The sequence below is a fragment of the Pagrus major genome, chromosome 14 (assembly GCF_040436345.1).
Source record: "Pagrus major chromosome 14, Pma_NU_1.0".
Lineage (NCBI taxonomy): Eukaryota > Metazoa > Chordata > Actinopteri > Spariformes > Sparidae > Pagrus > Pagrus major.
This window is the reverse complement of record NC_133228.1, coordinates 24385888-24397367: the sequence shown is the minus strand read 5'-3', so window position 1 is coordinate 24397367 and position 11480 is coordinate 24385888. Positions and strand designations below refer to the sequence as shown.

Below are 11480 nucleotides of genomic sequence, written 5' to 3'. Positions count from 1 at the left end.
GGAAATCATTGTGTGAAACCAACTGGAGGAAAAAATTCAAAAGTTTCGGAAGTTTTGGAATTAATTATTTTTTCAGGATTCTTAATCTGCAAAACTGAGTGAAGAAAAAAATAAATTCAGGGACACATTTCTTTGTAAAACGTTTCTTCCTCCTGAATAAAACATGTCCGGAGGAGACAGACGGTTTGAAAGAGGAGTAAAATAATCCATCCCTGTCAAACTGGAACGACAGACGTTACTAATCACCCGGACAGATCAGAGATTCTCCAAGATCCTGATGTTAACAGGGATTTCTCCGGCGTCAGGTCTCCGGTCATCAGGAGCTGCTGGGTTCACCTGTGATCTCCCTCAGCTGGCTGCAATCAGTCAGCTGGCAGATATAATGTGGCTGCAGCTCCTCCGCTCAGCTGCTTGTGTTTCAGGGAGTCGACACCTTCAGTCGGCTCTCTGTGTTTGACTTTTCTTTCTTCTGGCCAGTTTCTGTACGTTTAGTTTCCCCTCTGATCAGTGACCACACAGCTTTGGTTTTTGGGTCCAATGTTTTTTTGTTCATCTGTCATTTTGATAGACTCGGTGGGCGGCTGTGGGTTTCATTCCCTCCACCACCTTTTAGACACCGAGGGACCAGTTTGTTTTGACCCTTTTTGTGTTTTGTGCAGAACTTTGTTAGTTTCCCGACCTGCGACCCCTTCAGGTCCTTCAGGTTCTGTTTTCTGGGGAAACGTAACGATTGGGGGGTTCGTCGAGGATTTGACATAAACCTGTTTTGCATTTGAGTTTTGGTTGGTCGCTTTTTGTTCACTGCTCAGAACATGTTCACACTGGACTCATTCATTCATTGAGAATCCTACTCAAGGACGCTCAACTCAAGTAAACAGGCAGATCTGATGCAAAATGCTCAGCAGTTTGGCAAAAGCGTCTGAAGTGGCTGCAACTCTGTTTTACTGTGAAGCTCCAGAAATGTTTTATGGACGACGAGACTTCACCTGACTTTATATCATCAGGAGGAGATGATAAGTGGATTTACGTTTTTGGGTGAACTATTCCTTTAAGTAAAAGTACCAGTAGCAAAAGAAATGTCGGAGTTGAACTATAAAGTGGCAGAAAATAGAAATACTCAAGTAAAGTTACCTGCAGTTCCTCAGATCGTCTTAATGAACTCACAGTGAAACTCCGGAAACGTTCCCGGCTCCTCTTTCTTTACATGTTTCTTTATGAGCCACGAGAGCGCTGATGTCAGAGGTCGAAGTGGAAGAAGAACAAACATCGTCACCACTTCCTTACCTGGCAACTACACACACACACACACACACACACACACACACACACACACACACACACACACCAGGTCTGAATGATGGCTGTGAATTCCCCTCATAAAGGAAAACAGAACAAACAATGTAAAGCTGAGGGAGCGACGGGGGCGTCGCTCCCTCAGCTTTACATTGTTTGTCTGTGGCCTCTCCTCTGACGTCATGGCAACGAGAGAAAGTCCAGTCTGAACAATAAAGATCACAAATCATCTCTTTATATCTGTGATGTTTTATATCTGCGGTTTTGTCTCAAATAAACTTTAAAAATGTGATTTCTTGCTCGTTAATATTGTTGGTTAAACCATCATCATCATCATCATCATCATCATCATCATCATCATCATCATCAAAGCCTTTACTACCGATTATCATTATTGACGAATCATTTTCAGGATTCATCGTTTAGTTTATAAAACGATGAGAAACGAGCCGACAGTGACGTCAGAAACGTGTTCAAACACGATTCTGGTGGTCGGAGGTCAAAGGTCACTGTGACCTCACAGGACACATTTTACATAACTCAGCAATTCATCTGATTATCATGAGAAATTCTTACACAAATGTCTGAAAGGATAAAATGATGATGTGAGATTTTATATTCAAAAGGTCAAAGGTCATCTTCACCGTGACATCACAGTCCTGCGAGGTCAAAACATGATGCTGATTCTTTGTGATGAAGTTTCTCTCCATCAGCTCATCGATTGATTGTGACATCGTTACAAACATTTTAAAAAAGAAAGGATTTTTTTTTTCAGGAGCGTCGTCTTCACTTTTTCTCAGAATTCGGACTTAAAACTCTGATTCTCAGAATAAAGTCAGAATTATGAGCAGAAGGTATAAACTTCTTTACAGTGGCTGAGTCTTAACAAACTAAACTCAAACACAGAAGCACAAGTACAAAATAATTAAAGTACAGAAAACAGAATGAAACAACCAAATGCAATAAGTAAAAAACTAAAATAAAACACATTAAACATTTTTGAGTAAAAGTTGTGATTTAAAAGACGTCACTGGTCCAGGTAATGTTGTCACTGCTGTATTGATATTGAGGCATTTGGTAAAAAACATTGTGATGTTTGATTTCAGCTTTAATGAAGTGCTTTGAGGTATTTTCAGAAAATCATAATTTATTGTTAATTGCAACAAAACCTAAAAGCTTCACAATATTACTTGAAGGCCGAATCACCGACCCTCAGGTCAGTTTCTGTCCGAACAGCTGCTGCAACGACCCAAATACATCACAATCACATTCAACAGTTTGTTCCTGAATTATCTTAAAGATGATTAAACGTCTCCATGAAATCATCTGTGGCTTTCTGTCAACTCGCAGCAGCTCTGCTCGTCTGTCGGTGGTTATTTCCCGTTCATTCTCTGGGTGTTCCAGCTCAGGTCGCCTCGTCCTCACTGCGTGCAACATGTCGCAACATGTCATGAATAAGTCTTCAGTGACGGAGATGATGTAAGACTGATTCAATGAGGTTAAGGAACCAATAAAGAAAAAAAAAAGCCACAGTTTGATCAGCACATGCTGCTGCAGACAGGAAACAGCCAAACACCAGCTCATCGACACGAGATCTTTATTCATTTTATTCTAACAAAGTATTTCAACTCTGATTGAGCTTATTCTGGAAAAAAAGCTGCATGTGAACACAGTGAGGTGATCTACAGTGTCAGCTGATGACAGTTGAAGGATATCTGGTGAAGCCTTTAATCCCATCATGAGTCTCTGAGGGATTCACACACCCTCATCCACAACAATAAATGAGAAATCAAACAGAAAGAGGACCCGGCCACTCGATCCGTCACTCCACACCCGGAAAAAAACACCAGGAAGGAAAAGGGAAAACCCTGACAGGAAAAAAACTGATCTCGGAGACAGAAGAAAAACTGGGTGTAGCTGAGCTGGCACCGATCAATAAGCAGAGTTGGCGCTACAGAGTCACCGATGTGGCGTTTTAATCAACGTAATGGATACCTGTCAAAAAGTCCCCCAGGTGTCCGTCCTGGGTCCTTTTTTATTCCCTGTTTGTGTGCTGCCCTCGGGGGATATCATCGGCACACACAGTGCTAAAGTTCATTATTTGCAGATGATACAGTGCTGTTCGTCCTGATAAAGACCTGCTGTTACATAATTATCTGTTTTTGCTTTTTTTTAAAATGCTGAATATCCCCAAACAATTCTTAAAAGCTTCTTGGTAATTGTCCTAAATGTAAAACATGTAACATCTTTGCATTATAATGTCTAAAAACACCTTTGTTTTATATTCTGTTGAGTTGTGTATTTACATTATCACATTATTTACAACAACGTTCCATTAAAGGAAAATTTACTCAACGGTGTGTTTCATGTCTGTCGCTGTAACTTCAGGAGAGTCAGACGAAACACAACATGAAGAAAACTTGAAAACACCTCGTCTGTGAACAGTCATCGTGTTAAAGGCAGGTTTTTCTCTCATGGGGGAAATGTTGCGTCTCTGTTAATGAATGAATCAATGAGATGGCCTTTGTTGTAAGTTGGCACTGTACAAATAAAGATTGACTGATTGATTTTTCTCCTTTTTCTTTTTCTTTACAAATATACAAACATACTTCACTTAAACCACACAAACCCGACCCACTGATGACAATCTCCACCTCCTACAATACCTTCAAATATCTTTACAACTCTGATTGTTTCATATTATTGTCAAATAATATTATATATAATAATAATAAATAATAATTGTATTATTAACAAAAGTCTATTACTATTATTTTGCACAAAGACTCAAAATGCATCATTAAAACATACAGAAGCTTCATTAATGTACTTTACAGTGACGTTCAGCAGCCGGTCACATAGGACAGTCACGAGCTGCACCGAGAGCCGGTCCGACAAGTTCTTCTGTTTGAGGGAAGTACAAAGTGGACTTCCAGCTATTAATCCACCAGGGAGAGTACACACACACACACACACACACACAAACACACACACACACACACACACAAAAAAAATAGGAAGTGATGTCACTTGAGAGGAACAATTAAAATGCTCTATTAGCAAATTGATGACAAACAATATTTGAGGTCGACGTCACAACTTGGCTGACAGTTAATTTCCTGTGTGTGTAACTGACAGTAAACACAGATTGTACCAGCTCAGCACTGACCTGTGTGTGTGTGTGTGTGTGTGTGTGTGTGTGTGTGTGTGTGTGTGTGTGTGTGTGTGTGTGTGTTCGTGTGTGTGTGTGTGTTGGGGTTTTTTCGATGGTTACCTGTCCTACATTTCTGCAGAGGGGGCGGAGGGTTGATCTGTATAAAGGCAGAGGGCACAGAGACGTCTTCACAGCAGCATCCTCTGACAGGTGAGGACACACGAGCAGGAGATTCATCTGAAACTTTACAAGTTTTATTTTGAATTATTTGTTTTAAACTTATTTTCTTCTGTTTCTGTCTCACAGGTGAAAACACTCCGACTCTCTCTCCTCAGTCTGAAAGGATTAACTTCATTTTTTTCGATCTCCACGATGAAGCTCGCCACACTCGTCTCTTTCATCCGTCCCGCCGTCGTCATGCTCCTTCCGCTGATTCTGATTGGCTGGGCCGAGCAGGCGGCAGCGCACCCCGTCCAGCAGAAGCTCAGCCCGCCGCTACAAAACCCGAACACGTACCAGGTCGTCAAGGAGGTGGCTCGAGATGTGAGTCGTCAAGTATTTTTAACTTTGAATGTTGAATCAGACAATTCAGAGATTTATCAGCTTTAATCAGAGGTCGAAGTAATCAGATACTTTTTTAAAGTAAAAGTAGCACATGAGATAAAAATGTTTTTCTTTACAAGTGAAAGTCCTGAATTCAGAAGACTCATCAGCTCATTTTAATGTCGCAGCAGTGACGATACTTTTAACATAAACATGTCGAGCTGCAACCATTAAATCGATGAGTTGTCAGGACTTGATCACATTTAGGATTACAGGTGCTGGACTTCATTCAGCACTGATGTTCTTCTGCAGATCTGAGAGAGATTCAGACACTGAGCTCATGTTCTTGGGAGGTTTTATTAATCTGAGGCGATTTTAGAGGCTTAAATCTCATCATCAACACTTGGAGGGGACTTGGACTCTTTGAATCATAAATTCTGGCTGCAGCGGGTCAACATGTGATCTAATCTTGTTTGCTGTCTGTTCAGGCCGAGAGCATGAACACGCAGAACGACCCGAGCATCCGGCTGAATCCCCGAGTCAAGACCACCAAACAGGTGAGACCACTTTCACACAATCAGACACTCGGGAGGCTTTACGCCCTCTGTGCTCCGACCCAGCCTGACCTCTGACCTCTCCACCTCCTCCAGGACCACATGACCATCTGCTGCCTCCACGCCAACATCCTGGAGTTCTACCTGAACGAGGTTCTGCCCAAACACAAGAGCGAGCACCAGCGCATGCACACGCTGAGGACCGACCTGAGCCGCGTCAGCGAGGACCTGAAGTCTCACGGCTGCGTGAGTGTTTTTATTCAGCTGCATCACATCTGGATCCTAAATATCCATGTTAGCTTAGCTTAGCATGAAGAACAGTTAGCATGGAAACAGCTTTCTGTGCTCAAGTGTACAAATCACAAGCTTTATGTGCCAAACAGGGAACACAGGGGAACAGTCCGGCTCACACTCGAGTAAAAGTAAAGATATGGTGTTACAATATTACTTTGGTAAAGGTGAAAGCTGCAGCTTCAGACGTGAAGACGATCGACCGTCTCATCAGACCAGAAAGCAAATTGTTTTATTTCCCAAATTGTTGAACTACTCCTTTAATTTTGAAAAAAAACCCTCAACCGACAAACGGTGTCATGATGGAGCGTTCGTGCGGTGGCGGTGTGGTTGATGTTAAAAACGATAACGACTTTCGGTGGTTTCAGTCAGGGAGAGTGCACGCGCACACACACACACACACACACACACACACACACACACACACACACACACACACACAGGAAAGATTGCAGTGATAACGGCTGCTAACCTCCTGCACCTGTCTGTCTCTGCAGAATGTGACTCGTCACCATCACCTCGCTGTCCAGTTTCGCGGAAAACTCCAAGAGGTGAGATTCAACGTCATTAAAAACACTTTGAGAAACTGCTCCGTCGTGTTTTTACTGCATTTTATTCTGAAGTTTGAAGTTTCTAGTGAAGTTTCTAATGTGTGTCTATGTGTTTCAGATGGGAGATGAAGGAATCACCAAAGCGATGGGAGAGATCGACATCCTGTTCACCTTCCTGCAGGGTTACTGCGTCCTGCCGGCCAACGCCACCGACGCCGTCGCTGCTCCTGCCGATCAATGAGCCGACAGACGCTTTTCTATTTAACATATTTATCACTTTTTATACCGACAACTTTTGTACTTTTATTTATTCATATTTAATTTGAGAGCATATTTAAAAATTTTTATATGAGCACACAATATTTATATTGACTTGAGTATGACTGATTAGTTATTGATCAATTTATTGATCAGAATGTTTTGATACCAAGAGACTCTGGTGTTGATCACGTTGCCATGTTATGGCTGATTGTTACAGTTTACAATGTTGAATGTTACTGTGCAGAGACGACTGTGTTACAAAAGTTACTTGATAATCAATAAAGTTTATTTGGATATTAACGTTGGCTCTTCTCTCTGCTGGTGTGTTAAAGGAACAGTTCACTGGTTTTTCACTGCAGGACTTATTTTATTATTTTCCATTTTTTATAATTGAAGAGAAGTGAAACTGACAAAATCAACAAGGGCAAATAACAAGTTTAGCGGCGCCGTACTTCATTAGTTTCAGAAGAACTTTATGGGGAATAAAATTACTTTCAAACTTACCAAAAGTTCTGGAATCGGTCCAGCAGAGCTGCAGCTGCAATGTGGCCCTGCGACTTTCAAAGTAAAACCCAAAACTCGTGCTTGTTTTTGCCGCTGACAGGCGGAGGATTGTTAATCTAACTGTCAACATGACAGAAAAGATTCCTACTGGACCGTTTCCAAAACGTTTGCGGTGCTCATACCACTTTGATCCACAGGGGTCGCCAGAGTCAACAAAACGATCAAAGTAGCTGCTTTAAGTAAACTTAAGTAATACTTCTGCTACTACTTCATCCCGCCTGGAGAGCTCTGATTGGCTCAGTTGTTTTTCCAGCTGCAGGAAAGAAGCCGTCAAAGAGCCACTGTGACAAAACGGTTAATTAGTGGTTAATTAAGGATATTTACATGTAAAACAACAATGAGATGACCTCTAAATATTTATCCAGATACTTTTATGTTGCTAGAAAGTTGATAAAAACAGTTGTTCAAAGTTTTTGACGTGAAAACTTCCACAATTACACAAGATATCTGTCAGTTAACAACAAATCTATGTAACTACACAATACTCATAAATGTAACATACAACCAATACTTGTTTTACTGTTAAATGTCAATAATTTCAACTAATTTAATAAAAGTAATTTTAATATTTAACTTGAATGTTACATTTTCAATAAAAAGTATTTTATGTGGAATAATTATTTTTTAATGTTATGGTTCTTCAGTGACAGGCTTTTCATGTTATTTTATGTTAATTCACAGTTTATTGTTGACATTTAAAACATATTTTAAAACTACATGTAAAATCTGTATAATAAACAGAAAATATCTGTAAAATTACAGATATTTTATTACAGTGTTGGAGCAACAACAGGATCCATTTTGAATCACTGAACACAGAAGTGTGTAAGCACCAGATGGTAACTAAGTCATAACGGTTGAAATGTAATGAACGTTCATATACACAGTTATTTTTGGATTATGCCACTACAACTCTAATCATCTGTAAATATCCTCTGTTACAAGTAAAAGTCCTGCATCAAAAATACAAATAGCAGTAAAAGTATGCATGTATGATCAGGACAACGTACTTCAAGTATTAGTACTCAGTGCAGGAACTCTTCTATTATCATTATTACTTATTTCTTGTTTCAGTGTTTCAGGTTTTGAACAAACCGAAGCTCCACATCAGGCTGACTGAGTTCAGAACAGAAGAAGTTTACTGAAGCGTTGATGCTGGAAAATAGGACAGTGGTGAATCAAGATGCTGCCAGCGTGCAGCTAACACAGAAAACAGTGTGTGGGTGTTTCTGAAGTGACTCATATGAAGCCAGTGTTGCCCTGTAAACACTCGTTAGCCCTGATTATCATTTTCATTCATCATCATCCTAAAACAACGGTCAGAAAATACATCAAATCTGGTCTTCAGTAAAAATATCAATATAACTATAAACTTTAAAAAGCAGAAAAGTCTCAAAGTGCTTTCAATGTTTTCTTAAATATTTCAGGAAGCAACAAGCAAATAAAATCAATCTACGTATTCAAATCAACACAAAAATAAAAACACAATAATATAACATGAAAACAATACTAACAAGAATGGCACTCAGGAGAGTGCATACCTCAGCCAAGGCCCAACAGTCCTCTTTTGTACCCACTCATAGCACCACTTAGATACATCTGATTTTTTTCAACGTTATTCTTTGAGAAATAAATGAAAATGTTGAAAAACGCCCAATCTCACAACGTTAAGGAAAGTGAGAGGAAATACCTGCTGGCAAACCAACCAACAATCCAACCAAACAACCAATCAACCAACAAACCAACGAACCATCCAACCAACCAACCAACCAACAATTCAACCAACCAACCAATAATCCAACCAACGAACCATCCAACCAACCAACCAACCAACCAACCAAGCAAGCAAGCAACCAACAATCCAACCAACCAACCAACCAACCAACCAACCAACCAACAATCCAACCAACCAACCAACCAACCAACCAACCAACCAACGAACCAACAATCCAATCAACCAACAAACCAACCAACAATTCAACCAACGATCCAACCAACGAACCAACAACCAACCAACCAACCAACGAACCAACAATCCACCAACAATCCAACTAACAAACAAACCAGTGCATGGGGCTGAAATTAACTAATTAACAGAAAGAAGAAAAAACAGAAATATTCATTCTGCATGTTTACTGATCATATCTGATCGAATCTTACACTGAAAATAACTCGTAAAACGAATATCTCAAGATATCTATTATCTGTAGTTGTGATCAGTTTTATCAGATCAGATTAAATCTTATCAGATGACACACACACACAAACACACAAACACACACACACACACACACACACACACACACATTGACGTATATAACTGGTGCAGAACGCTGCAGAAGCCACAAGTAGATGAGACCTACTTACCTACTTTCAATAGTGTAGGTTTGTCTGCAGCTCAGTGCGCTCAGTTAAATTCATCTTTAACTTTGTTTATTGTGTGTTTTGACTCTTTTTTTGGCAGATGAGTCAAACTCAAAGTATAAGTGTATTGAGTCTGAAACCACAAGTGTACAAAAGCGTGCAAAAAAGGACTATTACGTTTAATGAACTGTTTTGCATAATGGCACATAACAACCACTGTTAAGGTACTTAACCACCGTCTACGATGACAAGACAAGAACGGAAAGAAACATAAAAGATTTACGAGTCGATTTATCATTTACACAATATTATCATATGTGTATAGTTAACACAACACAATATTTCATTTATAAATATCATGATTATCTTCAGTTCACCCCTAAAATATATATAATTGGGATGTCATGATTGGGTTCAGATCGGACCGTTGGTGTTATGTCCTGAGACTGTTATTTACATTTTCAGACGCTTCTTTAAAAAGATTCAACAACAACAGCTCGACTTTATCCTGATGTCTTTTTGCAGGTTAGTGTTTGACAAGCTCAAATAATATTCACAGAAAATAAAACAACCAACACCGGCAACAAAAGACAGAAATTCAGTTTGTTACAAAGTTCAGTTTCTCAAGTCTGTCCAGAGTGAACCCTCTTCACAAACAAATCAATAAAGGATCTCTGAAAAAGAAAATAAACTAACATCTGCGACGAAGCTCAATCCACTCAACACCTACCAGCTCACCTGTCTGTGTAGGGGGGCGTGGTCAACAGGGCTCTACCTGTGTGATGTCATCACAGGGGATTTCCCACACAGGTAACACCAGGAAGTACAGAAACAACAGCAAACTTCCCACTGTGTGTGTGTGTGTGTGTGTGTGTGTCTGTGTGTGTGTGTGTGTGTGATAAGGATCTATATTTAGCCGGGCTCTTTGTGTTGAGCAGACAGCAGCAGGAACCTGATACAGATCACATGACGAGATGCGGGGGCTTCAAACACCTGAACCGTTTGTCTGGAGATTATTTATAGAACCACCGCAAATAAACGTAGTGTGGCCCTTTTATTTACCAAAGTCTTTATAAACACTGTCCTGTTTCTGTGCATTGTTTTGATTTTTTGTCTGTATGTGTTGGGTTTCAACACGAATATCGTCTCACGTAACAACGATGCTCTGATGCAACGATCCAGACAACTCGGAACCGGAAAATTTCCAATCTCCAACTAGAAAAAGCACAATGGGAAGTCACTCCAAGTCTTCCTACCTGTAAACTCGACTTTGCACGGCGATGGCAGCACCTGTGGGGCGGGGACGTATCTGTAGATGACAGTATGAATGTTAGCCTGGTGAATAGAGTACGTATGTTTCCAAGTATAAATGTGCAGCAAAATAAAATGTATAGTGATGTCTTTAGCCTCACACTTTAAACTGTTTTTTTAAAAACTGTTTAAACTGTAATCTTCCAGCAGCAGGGGGCGTCAGAAAAGATCTGTAAAACAACAGAAAATCCCATAAAAACACGTCAAAGTCATTTACTGCAGTTAAAATTACAATTTTACATTAGATCTTGTTTAATATTTGGCCTTTAAATGTTTTTATGAGGATGTTTTCACGTAAAAACTATGAAACGCAGACGGTGCATAAGGTATTCATCAAAATGGCACTCACCACTCATATTTGGTATTTAGGTGTGTCTCAGCACTGTTTTTGTGTAATTCTGCTGACCAACCAGTCAACAAACCAGCCAACCAGCCAACCAGCCAACAAACCAGCCAACCAGCCAACCAGCCAGCCAACCAACCAGCCAACCAGCCAACCAACCAACCAGCCAACAAACCAGCCAACCAGCCAACCAGCCAGCCAACCAACCAGCCAACCAGCCAACCAACCAACCAGCCAACCAGCCAACAAAC

The 11480-nt window shown here is 40.3% G+C and overlaps 1 protein-coding gene across 1 annotated transcript; it reads left to right on the top strand.

Moving 5' to 3' along the window:
• The first annotated feature begins 4625 nt into the window (after window positions 1-4625).
• Window positions 4626-6673, top strand: il22 (interleukin 22). Its single transcript, XM_073481032.1, has 6 exons — window positions 4626-4657; window positions 4754-4990; window positions 5479-5547; window positions 5641-5790; window positions 6333-6386; window positions 6505-6673. The coding sequence occupies exons 2-6, from the start codon at window positions 4820-4822 to the stop codon at window positions 6625-6627; spliced, it is 567 nt and encodes a 188-aa protein (XP_073337133.1). The 5' UTR covers window positions 4626-4657; window positions 4754-4819; the 3' UTR covers window positions 6628-6673.
• Window positions 6674-11480: the final 4807 nt, after the last annotated feature.

What these genes read in the sequence shown, in the direction of transcription:
- il22 (XM_073481032.1), top strand. Translation starts at nt 4,820, where the DNA reads ATGAAGCTCGCCACACTCGTCTCTTTCATCCGTCCCGCCGTCGTCATG. An exon ending in TCAAGGAGGTGGCTCGAGAT is followed by an intron (nt 4,991 to 5,478) that starts GTGAGTCGTCAA and finishes CTGTCTGTTCAG; the next exon opens with GCCGAGAGCATGAACACGCA. An exon ending in ACCTGAAGTCTCACGGCTGC is followed by an intron (nt 5,791 to 6,332) that starts GTGAGTGTTTTT and finishes CTGTCTCTGCAG; the next exon opens with AATGTGACTCGTCACCATCA.